The sequence below is a fragment of the Mytilus californianus genome, unplaced genomic scaffold, assembly GCF_021869535.1.
Source record: "Mytilus californianus isolate M0D057914Y unplaced genomic scaffold, xbMytCali1.0.p SCAF_11, whole genome shotgun sequence".
Taxonomy (NCBI): Eukaryota; Metazoa; Mollusca; class Bivalvia; order Mytilida; family Mytilidae; genus Mytilus; species Mytilus californianus.
In genome coordinates this window covers 52,300,218-52,323,489 of record NW_026262593.1, presented here as the reverse complement: position 1 = coordinate 52,323,489, position 23,272 = coordinate 52,300,218, and the positions used below count along the sequence as shown (strand labels likewise).

The following is a 23,272-nucleotide window of genomic DNA, read 5'->3' as shown; positions in this document are numbered from 1 at the left end:
ATACAATGCATTTTTGGGGCCTTTTATAGCTTACTGTTCGGTGTGAGCCAAGGCTCCGTGTTGAAGACCGTACTGTGACCTATAATGGTTTACTTTTATAAATTTTGACTTGGATGGAGAGTTGTCTCATTGGCACTCATACCACATCTTCTTATATCTATAGAAAAGCAAACGAAAGGCTTGTTTTAACTTGTAATTTAATGGCTTTAGCATAAAAATGTTATTATACGAATTATAATAATTTTATATATATATAACAACTTCTTTTTGTAATTTTATAAGGTTGTAAAAGGGTTGATCCCTCTCACTTCTTACAAAATGTGCTTTGGTCAAAGCTTTTACACCCAAATAAAAATACAAAAAGAAGCATTCAATAAAAAAAAAACATGTATATAATGGTTACCATGGTTACGCTTTTAAATTATTTCAGTTATCCGTTCTGCTCACACCTTCTATACTGGAAGTACAGCAGTACCTGTTACGCAGTCAGATGGAACGTCACGGAAACGGAAAACAAGTACACTAAACACAACAGAAAATCCTGAGGAAAAAAGAAATATTATTGGGGATACTTTTATGAAGGTCAGTTTGGATAACTTAATGGAAAGTGAAGTACTTGCCAGTCATGGATAATGATCATGACCGAAATTTTAATTTTGAATGGCTTTTAAAATTTTCAGATTCATATTGCTTAATGGAAACCAAAGTACTTGGTCAGTCATGGTAAATGACCATTGGCCATCAACAAAATTTTAATTTTGATTGACTCAAAATTAAAAATTGCAGATTCTTATTACTTATAATTATTTGAAGTGAAATACTTGCCAGTCATGGTAAACATGGTAAATGACCATTGGTCATGACCAAAATTTTAATATTGACTGACCTCTCATGTAAATATCAATTTAAATATCAAACTGAATGTCATGCTTAAAAAATCATCTACACTAAATAAAGAAATTGATTGACTATTGCCCTGCACCTGCATATTGACTGAAATTGTTGTACAATCCAACTTTTTTTTGGTCTGACATCTTTCTTTTAGATAGTTTAAAATTTTACTATATCCTCTGTAAATTTTTATTTAATTGTAAACATACAAATTTTATTCAGCAAAAGTTGACAGTAGAAGTGTATGGAATGCATTTTACTCTTTAAATTGATGTTGTTAGTCCGAAGTAGTTTTAAAAAAAGAAGTGGAAGATGATAATTGGACATTCTTTAAGTGCCAATCTGCCTAAGAATCAGGCAGTGGTGAAAACATGACAAACAAAAACCCGCTCAACTTTACATTAACTAGTAATTCATGATATAATTTGTTGAAATGCACCAGAAAATAACAACTAAGGGGAGATAACTCCATAATTTGCTATCATTCTAACCAAAATTTATCTGGATATTTCTCGAATTACCAGACATGCAGAAACAAAAGTCCTACCATTTGTATCTCAGGATGAGGGTACCTTCAAAATAGGGTTGTTAGGTCGGTGTTTTTTTTTCAGCCATGTTTTGATTTTTTTCTAAATTTCCTGATTCTTTCAAAGACTGGCACTTAAGCCGTAGAAAAACTTGATAACGGCATGGCAAAAAAAGGAAAAAATGATGAAAGGATGAACAAATCCACAGAACACTACAGAAAAAACTAAAGACTGAGCAATTTAATTTAGAAAGGTTGTTAGATGAAAAATGTCACTTTTAGAGAAAATTCTTGTTTACTAAATTTCATATTTGGTAACTTTCTAAACAGTAAATTTTATCCATGCATGTGATTGAATTAAATTTCTAAATAGCAATTAGCAAATTGACTTTGATGCAAATTTTAGTATTAATAGCACACCAAGGGTCATAGTTCCTTTACAAGGTGAGGTGCTATTATTTTTTCGTAGCCTTTGTTTTTTGTTAAGAAAAACCAGAATGTTTACACTATACAGACTTCATTAGCAGGGTTGTGCTTCTTACACAAAAACTGCTCCAACAGAGTCCTGAGGAAAAACAACTGAAATTGACAAGTTTTACAATCACCATCAAGAATTTATTGATCGATACGATATGTCTGTCTCAACTCACTAGCAATATGCTTTCTTTAGGGACAAGAATAGTTGTCCTAATCTGTAATTATGCCCCCGCCGTAGGCGACAGGGTTTTTAAGTGTTACCCTTGACCATCCGTTTTTCTGTCTTTCTGTCACTCCATTCCATTTTCGTAGGTTTGAAGCTTGAGCAGGGACATTCTTGTCCTCAGACACATTCTTCTTTTATTTTTTAAATGTGTCCCATTCTGATTAGGACATTATGACTGAGTGTGGATTTGCATGGCGAGACGCTTACCCTGTCGACACATCTGGTTTTAATCCTTTTGAGTTTGTGTGATTCCCTCGTATTGTGGATTCATTATTATTCGTTGGATACCAATTTTCGTGGATTTCGTGGTTACCCAAGAACCACGAATTCAAATGTTCAACGAATTACAAATCTTCTATAGGAATGTATGCAGACTTTGCCAAAACCACGAAATCAAATATCCACGAAAATGTAATTTTTCCTCAATCCATGAAAATTGGTACCCACGAAAATAGATGAATCCACAGTATATGTTTATTACCTTGATTTGTTTTCATAATCAATTTTTGTTTTGTTGAACATTTAAATTTGTGGTATAGCTTTTCCGAAGAAGTTCTCAAAATTAGGTATTCCACGAAGAATAATGAATCCACAGTATTTTGGTAAAATAAAAAAAAAAAGTTTGTTATATTTACAGGTAGCAAATGATTTTGTAGAAGAACTAAATCTCAAGACAGAAGATGTTTATTTAGGTCAAGGTAAGATTTGATTTCTTTTAAAGGTTTTCAAGGGATATTTTAGTTTTATAGACAAGTTTTTTAGCAGCTTCATTAATAATACTTTAATGCTGATTATTTTTATGCCCCCACCATAGGGGAGGGGGCATTAAGTTGTACCCTTGTCCGTATGTACGTCCCAAAATTGGTTTCCAATCTCTTACTTTGGTTTGCCTCAACCAAATGTTATGAAACTTGTACACAATGCTTATTACCACAAAACACAGATCAAATTTGAATTTTGGTGGCGTCACTTTACCGTTCTACAGTTATGCCCTTTATAAATGAAAAAATTGCTGAATTTTTCGTTTCCATTCTCTAACTTTAGTTTGCCTCAACCAAATGATATGAAAATTATACACAATGCTTATTACCACAAATCTCAGATCAAGTACAAATTTGGGAAGTGTCACTTTTACCGTTCTTGAGTTATGTCCCTTTATAACATTATATGCAATCAGGGGCATCATCTGTGTCCCATGGACACATTCCCCGTTATTTGAGTTTATCCTCTTATAAACCGATTTTTGTTTTTGCACAATTCAAAAAAATATCGGAATTTTGTAGAGATGTACTGCTGTCAATTTTGGTAGAAATTTTGTTATTTGTGATGAAATGTGTATATGAATAAAGGTGATGTTGGGTTATGTACCACTGAGACAGCAACTCAACAACACACACAAAACACCTAGAGGTCACCATACAGTTTTCAACAATACTTTGTGTCAAGTTCTAAATCATCCCAGGGGCCTTGGTGGCCGAGTGGTCTAAGTAGTTACTACTGTAATCACTAGCCAGTCAACACTGAGGTTGTGAGTTCGAACCCCGCTCATGCGGGTGCACTTGACTCCTATCTTTATTGACTAGGATTGTCAGTTTTCCTATCAAAGGTCAGTGGTTTTCTCCGGGCACTCCAGCTTCCTCCACCAATAAAAACTGGCCGCTACGAAATAGCCCATTAGCGGTGCTTAAAAGTGGCGTAAAAACACCAAAAATCAAAATCTAAATCATACCAAGTCTAGATATATTTTAATAGTCTCCTGGTGTCCTACTTCTATTGCAAGCGAACGGTTATGTTCAAATACTGTTTATGTCACAGTTCAACATGGAGTCCTCATAGCAGTCAAAGTTTAAGTCATGTCTATTTCTTTGAAAAACAAATTCAACTGTTGGGATGTAATTTAACTTATGTTTAAGCTCAATGTTAAAATGGAGGATAAAAATAATATTTGTACAGTGTAGGGAAATAAAAAAAGGTATTTGTACTTGCCACAAAACAGGAAAAAAGCTTGGCAAGCCTTGCTTTTCTCTCTGTTTCTAAAGCGTGTACTAATAAATTTTATATTTTCCTACACTTTTAATAAGAATACTGTATATAAAACATTTTCCTATTAAATCATGGTCATCAGGAAAGAGAGGTGACGATATCTCTTATTAACATTTTATGACAAAATGTTTAGGTACATTACGACCTGACCTGATAGAAAGTGCATCAGAATTAGCCAGTGGGAAAGCAGACGCTATTAAAACACACCATAACGACACAGAATTAGTACGGGAGTTGAGAAAAAAAGGCAGAGTTGTTGAACCTTTGAAAGATTTTCATAAGGACGAGGTCCGGCAGATTGGGAAAGACTTAGGACTGCCAGATGAGATGGTTCAAAGACACCCTTTCCCAGGTATTGCACAAACAACATATTTTTAGGTTTTCTTTGAAGCCAGATATAGATTGAACTGCATTTTTATCATCATTTTGGTATTTTACACTGGAGAAGGGATCATTAGTCAATTTTTATGCCCCCGCTGTAGCAGAGGGGGCATTAAGTATTACCCTTGTCCGTCCCGTCCATACATCCCCAAAATTGGTTTTCATTCTCTAACTTTAGTTTGCCTCAAGCAAATGTTATGAAACTTATACACAATGCTTATTACCACAAAATACAGATTATGATCAAAATTGGGTGGCGTCACTTTTACCGTTCATGAATTATGCCCCTTTATAAACATAAAAATTGCTGAATTTTTCGTTTCCATTCCCTTACTTTAGTTTGAATCTACCAAATGTTATGAAACTTATACACAATGCTTATACCACAAAACAGAGAACAAGTTTGAATTTGGGTGGCGTCACTTTTTAATACCGTTTTAGTGTTATATGCAAGTGGAGGCATCAACTGTGTCCTATGGGCACATTCTATATTTATTTTTGTAGAGCCTGCGACTTTTGTCACAGAAAGCTCGACATAGGGATAGTGATCCGGTGGCGGCAGCATTAGCTAACTTCTTAAAAGCTTTGTATTTTAGAAGGTGGAAGACCTGGATGCTCCATACTTTGTATATAGATGCCTTATGATACGAAGTTTCCGTCCGTCACATGTCCATTGTCCATGACTTCATTTTCATGGTTCAGTGACTACTTGAAAAAAAAGTTAAGATTTTTTATAATGTTAATTTCTCTCTTAAAATGAGTAATAGGATAACTATATTTGGTATGTTGGTACCTTGCAAGGTTCTCAGCCGGTCAGACAGTTTTCACCTGACCTCGACCTCATTTCATGGATCAGTGAACAAGGTTAAGTTTTGGTGGTCAAGTCCATATCTCAGATACTAGAAGCAATAGGTCTAGCATATTCGGTGTATGGAAGGACTGTAAGGTGTACATGTCCAACTGGCAGGTGTCATCTGACCTTGACCTCATTTTCATGGTTCAGTGGTTATAATTTAGTTTTTGTGTTTTGGTCTGTTTTCCTTCTACTGTATGCAATAGGTCTACTATATTTGGTGTATGGAATGATTGTAAGTTGTACATGTCTAGCTGGCAGGTGTCTTCTGACCTTGACCTCATTTTCATGGTTCAGTGGTCAATGTTAAATTTTTTGAGTTTTGGTCTTTTTTTCTAATACTATATGCAATAGGTCAACTATATTTGGTGTATGGAAATATTTTATGATGTACATGTCAGTCTGGCTGGTTTTATTTGACCTTGACCTCGTTTTCACGGTTTATAGCTCAGTGTTAAGTTTTTGTGTTTTGGTCTGTTTTTCTATTACTATAAGCAATAGGTCAACTATATTTGTTGTATGGAAGGATTGCAAGCTGTACATGTCTGCCTGGCATGGTTCATCTGACCTTGACCTCATTTTCATGGTTCATTAGTCAATGTTTTGTTTTCTTGGTTAAGTCTGTATCTTAGAAACTATAAGCAATAGGTCAACTATATTTAGTGTATTGAATGATTGTAAGGTGTACATGTATTTCTTGTTTGGTTTATATGACCATGACCTCATTTTCTTGGATCATGTTAAGTTTATGTGATAGTTGTAGTAAATTTAAAGCTTTATATTTAGAACTATCAACATAATATCAATGATTAGTAAAGAAGCAGAGACATTTCAGCGTTTGCACTCTTGTTTATTTGTAACTAGATCTTGGTTTGTTCTTTTTAAAGTTTTATTGATCTTTTTGCTGTTTAGACTACAGTACTGGTGCAAACATAAATTGTTATAAGACAAAAGTAAATAAAATATAGAACATTGTTATTATGCGATAAAGAAAAAGTAAGGATTTACAAGCCTTCGATGTGAATATGGAGTACAATGTATATGATACCATTTTAAGATTTGTAATACTTTAAGAGTTCATTAAATATACTATCATAATTTTTGTAACTAGGTCCTGGTTTAGCTATTCGAGTGATTTGTGGTGACCATCCATACATGTGTAAAGACTTTGGAGAAACAAGTGTACTACTCAGATTTATAGTGGATTATGTCAATGCATTAAAAACAGTAGGTGTAATGTATATATAGATTCTATCACTGTATTAAGTGTGATACAACATTTTTATTATACCCCATGGAACAAAGTTCAGTAGGGTATAATGTTTTTGACCTGTCCATCCGTCCGTCAGTCAGTCAGTCTGTCAGTCCTGTTCTTGTCATCGCAACTCCTCTGAAACCACACAACAGAATTTCATGAAACTTTGTAGATAATAAGGACATACTATGTAGATGTGAATATTGACAGGAAATTATGATTCAATTTTTTTTCTAGGAGTTATGCCCCTTTAACCTTTTTGTTGACCTAGATATACTACTGCAACAGTTTTTCATTTCAAATCCTCTTTAGGTGTAATACCATCAAATCATAGTACGTCACATCCGGTTGCATATGAAAAAGGGTCGAAAAAAAATATTCCCTTGAATTTGACAGTTGTAGGAAATTAATCCTACATTTCATTGCAGTAAAAAATTTCTGAGTCATAAACATATATCTTGGGTGTTTCAAAGCACCCTTATTTTTTATTTGGTGTTTCTATAGAATATTTTGGAAACTTGAGGTTAGATGGTTACTAAAGCTTGTACACAGGAAAAAGAGGGGTGAAAATTTGATTGGTTAACTTCCAGTGATGGTTATTTTCTTATATGCAATGAAATGTTATGTGAAATTTTGTCTATAGTACTGGACAGGATAAAACTTTACTCATGCCAAGTATTTCTTTATTTGAAACAAAGATAAATTCTGCACAATTTTTTGAAAATTGCAAATTTAACAAAGACTATTGGGGGAAAATCGATGGTGGTATTACACCTGAAAGCACATAACAGAATTTCATGAAACTTCATAGATAGTTAGGACACACTAGGAAGATGTGTATATTGACAGGAAATTGTGATTCAATTTTTTTTCTAGGAGTTATGCCCCTATGAACTTACAATGCTTGCCTGAATATACATGTACTACTGCAACAGTTTGTCATGCAACTCCTCTGAAACCACAGAACATAATTTCATGAAACTTTGTAAATAATAAGGACATCTATGTAGATGTGCAAATTGACCAGAAATTATGATTCAATTTTTTTCTTGGAGTTATTAACCTTTGAACTTACAAATTTGGCCTAAATATACTACTGCAACAGTTTGTCATCGCAACTCCTTTGAAATCATACAACAGAATTTCATGAAACTTTGTAGATAATAAGGACATAATACGTAGATGAGCATATCCTCAAGACATTTTTATCAATTTACTTTTGTAGGAGTTATGAGTCTTTTAACTTAGGAATCTGGTGAGGTTATGTTTGCCAAGTGACAATGTGGGGGCATGGGGTATGTGAGCGCACTCACAAAGTTTCTATAATTCCACTTGAAACAGTATAATTTTCAATTTAAGGATGTTCACTACTCTGTTTGAAAATAACAAGCTTTTTAAAAGACTGTCATAAATTGATAGTATATAGATAACAGCACTTAAATTTTAGAAAAAAATGACAGATCCATGTCCTTGTTTTTGAGATATCATCAATTGAAAATTTGGTGGGAAGTGATTCTCTCTAGATTTTTCATATATTTAACATTTGCAACTTTTTCTTTCAAAAGCAATGAAAATTAAGTTTTTAGAAAATTTTTAAAAATGGCCTTTTAAACTATATGTAAGAAAAATATGCTAAGAAAAATAGGGGTGAGCGAGCAAAATTTTTATTGGCACTAAATAGATAAAACTCACCTCACCTCACCTATCCTCTTCATGCCGGTCGTCATTTAAGGCCCTGATACATTTTTTCCATTTTACACAGTCTTTAGCTGCTGTTCTTGATGTAGCCCTATTGTTCCATCCAAGTGATGTTCTTTCAGTCTCTACAGTCCGTCTCCAAGTGGTTTTGGGTCGTCCAACATTCCTCTTTCCCTCAGGTTTCCATGTCAGTGCAACTGAGCATATTCTGTTGGTATCCATCCTTAGTACATGGCCAATCCATCTCCATCGCCGTTCTATTATATCATCACTTAGCTTCTTTGTTCCAGCTTTTATGTGGAGGTTTTCTTTGGATATAGTATTGGGCCATCTTATTTTCAGTATCTGTCTTAAACATCTGTTTTGGAAGGTGTTCAATTTCTTCTTGTCTTGTTCGGTTGTTTTCCAGGTTTCACATCCATATAGTAGGACTGATGTGACTAAGCTGTTAAATAACCTGACCTTTGTTTTAAATGACAGTAACGATGATCTCCATATTTTTCTTAGCCTGCTAAATTGGCCTTTAGCTTTCTTCAACCTGTTGTCCATGTCATTGTCACAGCCACCTTTCGTTGTTACTATTCCTCCTAGGTAAGTGAAGGTATCAACATCCTCTAGGTTTTTATCATTTAACTTCACAGGGTTGTTATTTGTGGTGTTCATCCGCATTACTTTTGTTTTGAAGGTGTTAATCTTAAGTCCTATTTTGCTGGCATTCTCTTGAAGTTTATCTGTTTTCAGTTGTATGTGTTGGAATTTGGAAGACAGTACGTAGTGCTAGGTTGTCAGCAAAATCAAGGTCTTCCAGTTTGGTGGTGAATTTCCATCTGATTCCTGTTTCATGATCTTTAATCGTTTGTTTCATGACATAGTCAATGGCTAACAGAAATAAGAAACCAGACATCACACATCCTTGTTTTACTCCCGTTTTTACTTTAAACCATTCCGATTGTATACCTTCGTCTATGACTGCACACTCAAATGAGTCGCAAAAGAGTTTTATAACTGTGATGAGTTTGTCTGGGATGTGGTAAGCTTTTAAGATGGACCATAAGCTTTCCCTGTGGATGGAATCAAACGCCTTTTCAAAGTCTACAAAGTTGATGTACAAAGGAGCATTCCATTCGGAACATTGTTCTATGATGTTTCTTAACGTGAAAAGTTGTTCGGTAGTGCTTTTACCCCTTCTGAAGCCAGCTTGTTCTTGTCTCAGCTCTTCATCTATTCCTTCTTGTATTCTTTGGATAATGATTTTTGTGAATACTTTACTTGGCACAGAAAGTAGTGTTATGCCTCTGTAGTTATCACAGCATGTTCGATCTCCTTTCTTTACTATTTTAACTATCAGACCTTTATTCCACTCTTTTGGTATTTCATCTCCAATCCATATCATATTGTAAAGTTTATGTAGATACTCGGTTGTTGTTATTGTATCTGCTTTTAGTATCTCAGCTGTTATGCCATCTATGCCTCCTGACTTCCCATTTTTTAATCTTTTCAAGGCTTTTGAAATTTCCTCTTTCCTGATTGGACCTGTATCTATCTCTCTTTCCTCGATTTCATAGTTTAAATTGATGTTAAATGGTATTTCAGGTTCAGGTCTGTTCAAGACTTCTTGAAAGTGTTCTTTCCATCTTTTAAGTTTTTCGTCATGGTTAGATAATGGATTTCCAGACTTATCTTTGATGACTTGAGGTGGTTTCTGTTTTTCATTGCAAATTGTTCTTGTTACTTCATATACTGTTTTCATCATACCATTGCTTGCTGCTTTTTCTGCTTCTTCTATTATTTTAAAGTTGTCTGTCCATTGCCTTTTGTCGTTTCTCATACTTTTCTTCACCTCCTTGTCTTTGTCACTGTACTTGGCATGTAAGTTGTTCTTAACTCGTTAAGTCTCCCAAACGAAGTTTGGGAAGACTTATTGGTTTTGCTCAGTTCTTCTTCTTCTTCTTCTTCTTCTTCCGCCGCTTTTAAATTTGAACTTGTCCGCACCCGTTCTCCAAAACCGCTTGTCAGATTAACTTAGGGTTTCACAATATGTTAGACTAACATGTCTAGTGGTGCAATCAGGGTTTTGTTTGTGCAATGGGGTTTATAAAGGGGTACTTTGAGGGGCAAAAAGAAAGGAGGGTTTTACAATAGAACCCTATGGGATTTTATTTTTTAAACTTTTCAAATGATTATAAATTGAAAACCGTTTGTGATATATACAATCTTTTTAATTGAAAATGTTCTAAATGATAAAGCACATTAAATGAAATACAGGGTTAGTCCCCAGGGGTCACCCCCACCCCCTGCCATTTAAGAAAGTTCTAATATCTTGTAAATGGTCGAGATCCCCACCCCTAAACCATATATATTCTGGTTTGTCATGCTTAGATGGTTTGAATGATATACAGGGTTAGTCCCCAGGGGTCATCCCGACCCCCTGCCATTTGAGAAAGTTCTAATATCTTGTAAATGGTCATGATCCCCACCCCTAAACCATATATATTCTGGTTTGTCATGATAAAGCACATCAAATGATATACAGGGTTAGTCCCCAGGGGTCACCCCCACCCCCTGCCATTTAAGAAAGTTCTAATATCTTGTAAATGGTCGAGATCCCCACCCCTGAACCATATATATTCCTGATCATCATGTCTCGAACATTTGAATGACGTATAGGGTCAGTCCCCAGGGGTTCCCCCCCACCCCCAATGTTCTAATATCTTGTAAATGGTCGAGATCCCCACCCGTAAACCATATATATTCTGGTTTGTCATGCCAAGATGATTTGAATGATATACAGGATTAGTCCCCAGGCATCACTAATGCATATAACTTTACTGGACCAAACCAATTTTCACTGGACTTTGTCCAATGTCAGGCGACCCTGGGAATTACAAATTATGGGACCTTCGTTTTGGAGACTTCGTAACAGCATCCTGTTACAATCATTTCTTGTTCTGATCTACTGTTGTTAGTTCTTTCCTTTAGTTTTCTTCTCTCATCTACAAGTTTCCACGACTCATTGGAGATCCAGGGCTTTTGCCCACGCTCTTTGAAACCTAGTGTGTTAGTTGCTGTTTCTTTATAGCATTTTGTTATACCTTCCCAGAATGTTTCTATGTCCTCTAGTTCGTCTAAGAGTTGGAACCTGTTCTTTAGCTTTTCTTACTTCTGGACGTTGTAGTTTGGTGGTATCGAATCTCTTTCTTGAAGTATCTGTTACTATTTTGTATTTCTTAAGTTTGATTCTTAATATGCATTTGAGGAGTTCGTGATCGCTGCCAATGTCTGCTCCTCTCATAGCTCTTGCATCCAGTATTGATGTTCTGTGTTGTCTAGTAACCAGGATATGGTCTATTTGATTTTCTGTTTTCTTGTTTGGTGATATCCATGTTACTTTGTGTTTGTCTTTGTGTGGAAAGATTGTGCCAGTAATGACTAAGTTGTTCCTTTGACAAATATCAAGGAGGTTTTCTCCATTTTCGTTTCTTCTACCTATTCCATGCCTTCCCATGATGTTCTCATGACCTTCATTGTTCATCCCAACCTTTGCATTAAAGTCTCCCATTACTAAGAGGATGTCATGTTTAGGTGTTCCTGCTATGACTCTATCTAGCTGTTTTATGAAGCTTTCTTTTGTTTCATCTGTAGCATCGTTGGTCGGTGCATATACAGTGATTATACTTATTTTAATGGTTGATGTGTGAAATCTGGCATACATTAATCTCTCAGTGATTGGCTTCCATTCAATCAGTGCCTTTTTTGCTCAGCTTGACAGCATCATTCCAACTCCTGCCTGATGTAGTCCATCATTCCTGCCTGAGTATAATAATACTTTACCATTTTGAAGTGTAAGCTTTCCACTGTCTAGCCATCTGACTTCGTTTAAGGCCAATATTTCTATATTGTATCTGTCCATTTCCCTCTCCACTTCTGCAGTTTTACCTGTGGCATACATAGTTCTTACATTCCAACTGCCTAGAAGTATATTATCTTTTGGTGTAAACTAGAGGATTTGGAATATCTTAGAAAAAGTCAAAAACTAGTGTAGCGAACATCCTTAAAACGTGAGTCTTGCTGTGCTTTTTGAATATTTATAATTTTACTGTCAAGTTGGAGAAATATTGTTTTGCACAAAGTTGGGGTGGTGGAATTTGATTGTCTAATGATTTTTAGTCGATATGGAGAGAAACCTTTTCAATGATCTGCAAATGTAGATTTAGGAATGACAATTTGGTTACAATTTGGTTTTAATAATATGACTTTCATTGCATTTTCAAGACAAAAGTTGGCCGCAATCATAATTAGTTGAAGCATTAGTTAGAATATAGAATTTATTGGAAATAATTAAATAGAAAGTTACTCCTAAATTGCTTTAATTGAGTATCTGGTTACACATTTATATATTATAGTTCTAAACTTCATGTCTACATTTCCTAAATGTATTTGGCTTGACTTTTATTTTATTTTATCATACAAATTCATTTTATTTTCAGCCACATTTACTTATTACGAAAATAAAAGATAGCACAACAGAAGAAGAAAGAGAAGAACTGAAAAGAATAAGTTCTGAGTGTAACTTGACATCAACATTACTGCCCATTAAGACTGTTGGTGTACAGGTATAATAAATTTTAGAAAAAAGGCGAGGGCTGGATATAATGTTTCATATCTATCCTTTACTTGAACTGTTATCCTTTACATATTCGGTGGATTCATTGCTATTTCCTGAGGTATTGATTTTCATGGATTTCCTGGGTATAAATAAACTAAGAATATAAATATTCAACAGAGTACACGTTTTCTATAGGCTTGTATGAAGACTTTTAATGACAAAACCATTCAATCAAATATCTGCAAAAATACAATTCTCTACAAAAATGATTGAATCCACAGTACACATCTCTATGTAAACTACAGATCACATAGATCTTGCCATTATATTCAATTATCATTTAAATATAATATATCTTTATTCACAAAACTGCAAAAATTTAGTTTTTTGTCGAGCCTTCGACTTTTGTCACAGAAAGCTAGACATAGGGATAGTGATCCGGCAGCGGCGGCGGCGACGTTAGCTAACTTCTTAAAAGCTTTATATTTTAGAAGGTGGAAGGTCTGGATGCTTCATACTTTGTATATGGATGCCTCATGTTACGAAGTTTCCGTCAGTCACATGTCCAATGTCCTTGACCTCATTTAAATGGTTCAGTGACTACTTGAAAAAAAGTTAAGATTTTTTGTAATGTTAAATTCTCTCTTATTATAAGTAATAGGATAATTATATGTGGTGTGTGCGTACCTTGCAAGGTCGTCATGCCTGTCAGACAGTTTTCACTTGACCTCGACCTCATTTCATGGATCAGTGAACAAGGTTAAGTTTTGGTGGTCAGGCAGGTGTCATCTGACCTTGACCTCATTTTCATGGTTCAGTGGTTATAATTTAGTTTTTGTGTTTTGGTCTGTTTTCCTTCTACTGTATGCAATAGGTCTACTATATTTGGTGTATGGAATGATTGTAAGTTGTACATGTCTAGCTGGCAGGTGTCTTCTGACCTTGATCTCATTTTCATGGTTCAGTGGTCAATGTTAAATTTTTTGAGTTTTGGTCTTTTTTCTAATACTATATGCAATAGGTCAACTATATTTGGTGTATGGAAATATTTTATGATATACATGTCAGTCTGGCTGGTTTTATTTGACCTTGACCTCGTTTTCACGGTTTATAGCTCAGTGTTAAGTTTTTGTGTTTTGGTCTGTTTTTCTTAAACTATAAGCACTAGGTCAACTATATTTGTTGTATGGAAGAATTGTTAGCTGTACATGCCTGCCTAGCATGGTTCATCTGACCTTGACCTCATTTTCATGGATCATTGGTCAATGTTTAGTTTACTTGGTTAATGTTAAGTTTATGTGACAGTTGTAATAAAGCTTTATATTTAGGACTATCAACATAATCATGATAATATCAATGATTAGTAAAGAAGGCGAGACATTTCAGTGTGTGCACTCTTATTTTTCATATGAAGTATTAAGTCGAAACTTACCTAAGAAAGACAACTCGAACTAATGGGAGACAACTCAGACTTCATGATGAAAAAATAATCAGGCGAGTGCATAATAAAGTTTAGGATGTTATATCTTTGCACTTATTTATTTTAGGGTGATTGTAGAACCTACAGTTATGTTGTTGGTTTATCAACAGATGAGAAACCACCCTGGACAAGTCTGATGTATCTTGCCAAGCTCATCCCACGGATCTGTCACAATATCAACAGGTAAATTGAATTCAATCTGATTTAATAGAATATAAATCCTGTGTTCATCCTTTTGCATACAAGGATTTGATAATGCTCTATTGTTCTTTCTGTTTAAGAGACCTTTCAGGATCCTCTGGTTTTGTTGTATTGATACACATCTTCAAAAATTTGAAGGCAGGAATTTCATTGGCTGATGTAATAATTAATTACCAGAACAGAAAATAGAATGGAGCATTGTCATATCCTTGTAAACTTAGCACGGACACAGGAAATCAGATTGAATCGACCCTTTTTTGTTATATGGTAGATTTACGAACTGAAAAATAGATTGTTAATTCGGCTGTTTCATATTCATGAAAATGCCAACGATTTACAGTATTCCAGCTTGAATCTCAGGGCAGAAGGGTGCTAGTTGACTCAAAGGGCACTTTTGCGCAATCAATCAGATTTATAGGGCACTTGTGCAAAGTAAAATGAATGCCAAAAATACTAATTCTGATAAATCCCTTCCAATAGAAATGTACCTATAAAATTAGACAATATAAAGCATTTTAACAAATTAAACATAAGAGTGCTGTTAGCACATCCCCTAGATTTTTTTCAATATTTCTAAGATAAACTTGAGGCCATATTTTCAGCATATTTCTTTATTTTATTTCCATGTTTTATCACAATATTATAAAATTACAGTTGAATTATTTGTGAATACATGCTAATATTGTATATTGACAATTATTTATTTTGTCCTTAATAAATGTTACAAGTAAGTAGGTCTTATGTGCACATTAAAGTGCTCCTTAGTAAGGAATATTATAAATATAAGAGATAAGACATTAAGTGATGCAATCACATTGATGTTCAAAATCCAATTTTATGTCAGACAACAAGAAAATAAAGAGAATACTTACTGCATTTTCCAATTAAGTCTATTAATATGCCTTTAATATTGTTTAACAAGACATAAGATTTATTTATTTATTTAATCCTCACTATACAAACTTAAATAAAGTTTTTCTAGTGCACATAAACAATTTACAAATGGAGCACATGTCATTTCATTTTGCATTAAATATCTAGTATTTGTTCAATTATCTTAAATTATCTAATTAGCAGAGGCCAATCACCAACAGAGGTGATAAAACTGCCAAAGGTTATATGTCATTGTCAATTAATTAGTTGTTTAGACAAGCATGCAGGTAACAATTTTACTGGAAATGCAGATAGACATGTAATTTGATTTAAGTTTATTGTAGAAGGCATATGGGTACAATTTTTTGCTTTGAAGGGCAGGAGGGCGAGGGTAAGGGCACCAAGGGCGGGTGGCCCTTCTATTTGGGGCAGATCTGGGAACACTGATTTACTAAAGATAGAGGGAAAAAATAATTTTTGAGGCATAATTTTTGGTTTTTTATGTGTTTAGTGATTTTGTGTCATGAATTGAAACACTGCATCGTTTCTTTTTAGCTCACCGTTCCTTAGGAACTGTGAGCTTTTGCCATCACTTGGCGTCCGTCGTCGTCGTCTGTCGTCGTCAGTCATTGTCCGCCCAGTGTAAACTATTTCAAACATCTTCTCCTCTGAAACTACTGAACCAATTCCAACCAAACTTAAGCTGAATGATGCTTAGGGTATCTAGAATAAAGTTTGTGTTTTATTTACTGTTTCGTCAAATAACATAGCCGCCATGGCTAAAAATAGAACATAGGGGTAAAATGCAGTTTTTGGCTTATATCTCAAAAACCAAAGCATTTAGAGCCTATCTGTCATGGGGTTAAAGTGTTCATAAGGTGAAGTTCTATCAGCCCTGAAATTTTCAGTTGAATCTGATAACCCATTGTTGGGTTGCTGCCACTAAATTGGTAATTTTAAGGAAATTTTGTAGTTTTTGGTTATTATCTTGAATATTATTAATGATAAAGATAAACTGTGAACAGCAAAAATGTTCAGCAAGGTAAGATCTACAAATAAGTTCAATGATCAAAATTGTCAATTGACCCCTTAAGGAGTTATTACCCTTTAAGGACAATGTTACACAATTTGTTTATCATGTTTTTTAACTTTAAAAAATCTTATCTGAAACTACTGAACCAATTCCAACCAAACTTAAGCTGAATGATTCTTAGGGTATCTAGAATAAAGTTTGTGTTTTATTTTCTGTTTCGTAAAATAACATGGCCGCCATGGCTAAAAATAGAATGTAGGGGTAAAATGCAATTTTTGGCTTATATCTCAAAAACCAAAGCATTAAGAGCTAATCTAATGGAGGTAAAAATGTTTATTAGGCTAAGCTCTGTCAGCCCTGAAATTTTCAGATGAATCTAACAACCCATTGTTGGATTGCTGCGACTTAATTGGTAATTTTAAGGAAATTTTGCAGATTTTGGTTATTATCTTGAATATTATTAATGATAAAGATAAACTGTAAACAGCAAAAATGTTCAGCAAAGTAAGATCTACGAATAAGTTTTGTATGACCAAAATTGTCAATTGTCCCCTTAAGGAGTTATTGCCCTTTAAAATCAATTTTTCACAATTTGTTCTTTAGTTTGCTTACTTGAAACATAGGGGTAAAATGCATTTCTTTGATTTTGAAGAAAATATGACAGATACAAAGAACATTTCAATGGAAGTTTTAAGCCATTCATTAATATATATTGAAAAGCAAAAATAATCATTGATGAAAGATTTAAGCAAAAAATTACAGGTGAGCAATTCCGGCTCTTGAGAGCCTCTTGTTTATTTTGCCATTGAAAATTGAATGTTGGTTTCCTCTAACACAAGAAAATTTTAAAAGGTTGACAGCAGTAAAACTTTTATTTTATGTTGTTTTTTTTTTCAAAAAAATAAAATGGGGCACATGCAGTTTTGTTCTACAAAGATTTTTTTCTTAAGCCACTGAGAGGAAATTCTTGAGAGAAAAAAAGTGAGTTAGACATCAAATCTTAATCTGTATTGTGGTTATTGTGATATATGCTATTTTAAAGTTTAGAAATGAAAGATAAATAATTTTTAAGAAATTATCAGACAATTAAAGCATCATTGATAATTTTCTTAAAAGAGAGTCTTTTTTCATCTGTTACTTCTCATATTACAACATAGTCTATACAACCAATATTTCATGCTGCAGTAAAGGTGTCAACACTATTTGTTGACACAGAGTTTAAGTGGACTGCCTTTAGAATTTCTAACTTTATTTAAGACATTTCTTTAATTAATATATAGAGCTTATTTAAAAGACTGTAGTCATACATAGAATGACTGTTAATGTGATTAAATCCTTTTAAAGATTCTATTCTAAATGCAAAAAATCATTTTTAATGGCACTTCAATAATATAAATAATCCTTAAGTTTGATTTATGTAATTGGTTAGGGCCGATTCAAAATTGATCGTAGAGGGGGGATGAGAGGTACTCAAAGTAATTAGTTTGAGGGTGGTTGCATTTTCCTTGAAAGAATTATTAGCAAAAGATAATTTTAAATTAATGATGGTTGGGGTCTGAAAAAGTGTCTCCCATTCCTCCATGCATTTTCATTATGGAACAGCCTTTATCAAAGCACTTTGAATATTTTAATTTTCTAGAAATTGTAGTTCTGAACAAAAGAAATTACTGTAAATTCAGAAATTTTTGCGAGCATTTTTTATTACGATTTTTTGAAGAATGGACAAAAATGTGTGATTATTGAGACTTCAGTAAATGCTACTACATGTATCAAAATTAAAATGTGAGTTTTTGCCATATCTATTCCATTGCAATTTTTGCAACAAAATTTCTGAATTTAATGAATAAATTTAGATGTTGTTTTACATGGTTATCTTGATTTTCAGGGTTGTGTACATCTTTGGTGGTAGTGTCAAATACCCATTGGAGGATATAACACCAACATACCTCACAAGTGGAGTGCTAAGTACCTTACGACAAGCTGACTATTTGTGTACAAAAGTATTAATAGAAGAAAAATGTGTTCATAAACTAAGTCAAATGCCAGTGATTATAACGCCATTACATTTTGATCGGGATCCTGCTCTGAACCTTCCGTCGTGTCAAAGGTCAATAGCAATACGCACATTCATTACGAATGATTTTATGACAGGTATACCAGCAACACCTGGACAGCATATTGACACAAAGGTAAATTTGATGTTGTTTTTATGATGATATTAGGCCCCAAAAAAATATATGTCTGTTAAAAGTTATATCATTAAAAAAATAGGGTAGGTAGGTTGGTATTTCCATTTTATTTTATTTTTTTTGCAACATGATTTTGAGTCTTGCAATGGTCGAGTTGTCCATGGGCCAACTTTACCCATATTTTTAATGATTGGATTATTTTCCTTGGTTATTGGTTGGGAAAAAAATGGCGGCAAAGTGTTTATTTCATCACACGAGTCGTGAGTTTCTTAAAACAGCTGTCATATTCATGATTGTGAACATTTAGATGTATCAGGCAATTGATTTATTTTATTGGCAACTCTAACTTTGCTTTTGACAAAAGTTCATTTTATTTTTCACTTTAAGACGGGAATAAAATGACTCTAAAGTAGGGTCGGTCGGGTTACTGTAAACAGACATATTTTTTTGGCCTTATTGAGAAAGAAATGAAACTTTTCTACAGAATCATTTGTAGTTTACCTGTCGATTTAAACTTTTTTTAGTTCACTTGTTCCACCAGTCAAGGGTGTAACTTGAATAAGTTATTAGAGAAAAATAACATACATGTGTTATTACGGATACTTTCTCTTAATCTGTAGTAACATATGTTTGTTATCAGTTAAATGTACCATAACAAATTTTATTTTTAGTGAGCACTTGGGGAATTCTTGAAACTTCCCAAGTGATAACTTAGCTGTAATAACAAGGCTTAGTTATTACAGGCATTTAACTTATTACATGAGACACTTGGGAATGACTAGGAAGCTTGCGCAGAACCTCATTACATGCTGTTATCATTATTTATTACAGTAAATTCAAATAAATTGTGATATATGTAGGAGAAAAGGCTTTGAAGAGATGTAGAGAAACTGTAATAACACCCTTTAGTTATTACAGGCATATTTTTTCTGTAATAACATGGGTGTGTTATGCATGATTGGCAAACTATGGGCTGTTATATCGTTCTAAAGTTTAATATACATAAAGACAATTATAATATCAATAGAACTAGTACACAATTTAACAAAATAAAGAATGTATGCCCCTTTGAAACATGTAACATACATATGTTATCACAGATTTTTTATTTTTTAGCCCTAAATAACAAATGTATGTTATTTTTCTCTAATAACTTATTTAAGTTAGACCCTTGACTGTCCACAGAATAAATACAATAGCTATTGTTCTCTGTGGAGTTTTATTAACTGGGACCTTTAAATTTCTTCTAAGAGAAATCTGTCACTCATTGATTAATTCACCTGAAGAAAAAAATGTTCTAAGTTGATGAAAATGCATGTATCAACTCACAAAACTGCATGTGATGTTGTGTTTATTTAATATCAATGATATATTTTGAATTTGTTCGATATGAACAAGGAGTGGAAACATTTCATTTCTTTCGCCATGATATCACAATATTCTTTCAAGGAAGAGGACAAAGGATGAGGTATGATAAGAGCCATTATTTGGCTCCTAAGACTGCAAAACAGAACAATCATACATGCTTTCAAAATTATGGCTTTTTTAAATTTTCTCGATGAAGTCACGGAAGTAAAACTGATGCAAAGGGTATTTGACCTTGCTTTTGCCATGATAATAAAAACCCAATATTATTCTTTAAGTAAAGGACAAATGAGGAGATATAATAAAAACAGTAATTTATATTAGCTACCTAGATTGCAAAAACAATACAGTATACCATGCTTTTAAAATTAAGGTTTCTTTTTTTTTAATTGTCTCTCCTCAACGAAGTCAGTAAAGCGAGATTTAGGACTGCTGTTTCTATGATGATGGAGGGTACTTGGTGGCCGAGAGGTCTAAGTAGTCTAACTACTGTATCACACTAGCCTTTCAACACTGAGGTTGTGAATTTCAAATCCCGTACATGACAGGTGTCAGTTTTTTTTACCGAAGGTTGGTGGTACTCTCTGGGTACTCCAGCATCCTCCACCAATAAAGACTGACTGCCACAAAATAGCACAATAGTGTTAAAAGTGGTTTTAAACACCAATCAATCTATGATGACGGCTGTTGTTTCAGCAGTTTATTAGATCATTTTGGTAGGTCAATGATATTTTGTATTAATATGAGGGAGTACATGTATAACTGAACTGTAAATTTTTGTCATATGGTTAAATTAACATACACCCACGCATTTACATATATGTATATTTACCAGTATTGCAAAAAATAGTAAAACTTGTAAATGATTTTCAACAGTGAAAATATATATTTTATAAGAGCCACTGTTGAAAATTTAATTATAGTGACCCATGTATTTCATATCACTGTAATAACAAAATTGATTTTATGATTCATTATTCACAATTTAAAAAAAATTGGTCTTGGTGGATGAGTGGTCTTACAAATAGTTGAACTACGTATACTGTATCACTGCACTGAGGTTGTGAGTTTCGACTCCAAGTTTTATTGACAAGAGTATCAGTTTTCCTGCTGAAGGTTTGGGGTTCTCTGTGGGCATTCTGGCTACCTCCACCAATTAAAAACTAACCACCACAATATAGCCGATAGTGCTGAAAGTGGCGTTTAACACCAACAATCAATCAATCAATCACAATTAAAATATCTGATATTTGCAGGTGCTAGATAGAATGGTTACAGAGATTTTAACAGTACCAGGATTATCGAGAGTTATGTATGATCTGACATCCAAGCCTCCTGGTACAACAGAGTGGGAATAATAACATTTGCCAAACTTATCATTGTTAAATCTGGGCTTAGTCTATATCATCAGTTGAGAAAGGAAGTCATAAAGCAGGGGTTCAAATTAGTGTGGGTCCGAGGTCCGCGATCAGTCTTTTCTCATAGAGGACTTTTCATTTTTAAATTTCAAAAGTCAAAGACCTTCCATTCTTTACACTGATGCTTGATACACGACCATTGAGTTCTCATGGAGGACCCTTCACTTAAAATTTCAAATGGTCCGGGACCTTTCATTATTTAAAGCAAATTTGAACCCCTGCTAAAAATTTTCTAGATGCTTCTTGATACAAATGTATATTTTAAGAGCTACATATTGTGAATACCAGTTAGTTGTTAAGGATGTACTTAGGTGAGGTTTTGGAATAAGTGTCAAATTTTCGGACTTCTTGGTGTTTTTCCATATTATAGAAGGTAAAATATTTGCCCCATAACACCTTTTTATCTTTTAACATAAGACTTAATAGCTCATAAAAGGTCATTTGACAAAGTTTAAGCAGATTCTTGATTTTCCTCCTTTTGATTTGAGACCCAAATAATACCAATGCAAATATAAGGTAAAAGTCTGAGCATGCTGAGTCAGCCTTTTCCCGCCATATTTTATAAATCAAATATCTCGAAAAGGAGCTCCATGACCTATTAGTATTTTTAGCTTATTTTGATCCTTAACTAATACTTTTCCAGCTTAAAGTATCAATTTTGAATTCTTGATTAATTTAATTTTATCTTAGATCACCTAAGTACATCCTTAATTCAATACTGTGGATTCATTAATATTTGTGGGATATCAATTTACCTGGATGTTGTTTGAATAGGTGAACCACTTATTTAAATGTTTTGTGAAGTACAAATTTTCTATAGGCTTGTATGCAAACTATGGCAAAACCAAGAAATCAGATATCCATGAAAATAGATTTCTTCCTCAATCTGTGAAAATAAATGAATCTTCAGTATTCACAAACATACGAGCAGTGTTACCAGTACATGTTCAAAAACAGAAATTATTAGTATTCACATGATTTTTCTAAGGTACTATTCTGACTACACCTATGTTGACATTTGCAAAACGAATTTTATTGTAACTCGTACAATTGTTGACTTATTGAATGTTTTGTCTGTAAGAAGCAGCCTCTTTTTGGGCTAGATATTGTCTCAATAAATTCATTAAGGATGTTGGCTTCTTACATTTTAAATTTTACAGATCCCTTTGTAATTCCTTTTGGTTTTTACCTTTGCTAGGCATCAAACAATATTGCCCAGAAACCCCTGAATTTCTCAATTTAAAAAAAAACTGACCTGTCAAATACCTATACCAAGTCAGGAATATGACAGTTGTTTTTCATTCATTAGATGTGTTTGAGCTTTTGATTTTGCCATTTTATAAAGGACTTTCCATTTTGAATTTCCCTTGGAGTTCGGTATTTTTGTTATTTTACTTTACACTACTGGTCAAATATTTTGAAATTCTTGTTATATGTAATATATGTTTTATACAGTTCAACATTCATTCCTTCTCAAATATTATATTGAAAAGTTTAACTGCATCATTGGTCTCATGGTAAGGGGCTCACTTGAGTGCTGGAAGTCATAGGTTCTGGCCCAGCCGGTTCGAAAAAACCAATTACTTGCAAATTGGTATTTGTTGCTATTCCCCTGAGGACACAATATTTTTATAGGAGAAAGAGCAAAGACTGGTGGACACAGAGTCGGGATAATGTGTCCAAGTGGGGTGATTTGTCTACCTGCGGACTGTTACCTTGTGAACTAGCAAATTAAAATTTCAGCTCAGCATGTCAGT

The 23,272-nt window shown here is 33.8% G+C and overlaps 1 protein-coding gene across 1 annotated transcript in view; it reads left to right on the top strand.

Moving 5' to 3' along the window:
• The window catches only part of LOC127720303 (GMP synthase [glutamine-hydrolyzing]-like), a 280,820-nt gene that overhangs the window by 16,027 nt on the left and 241,521 nt on the right, over positions 1–23,272 (top strand). Inside the window, exons 9-16 of the mRNA XM_052226870.1 lie at positions 431–582; positions 2,758–2,818; positions 4,297–4,515; positions 6,509–6,624; positions 12,838–12,963; positions 14,504–14,619; positions 18,429–18,732; positions 21,354–22,031. Of these exons, the coding sequence (XP_052082830.1) occupies positions 431–582; positions 2,758–2,818; positions 4,297–4,515; positions 6,509–6,624; positions 12,838–12,963; positions 14,504–14,619; positions 18,429–18,732; positions 21,354–21,455 (1,196 nt within the window). The 3' untranslated portion in view covers positions 21,456–22,031. The remainder of the gene's footprint in view (positions 1–430; positions 583–2,757; positions 2,819–4,296; positions 4,516–6,508; positions 6,625–12,837; positions 12,964–14,503; positions 14,620–18,428; positions 18,733–21,353; positions 22,032–23,272) is intronic.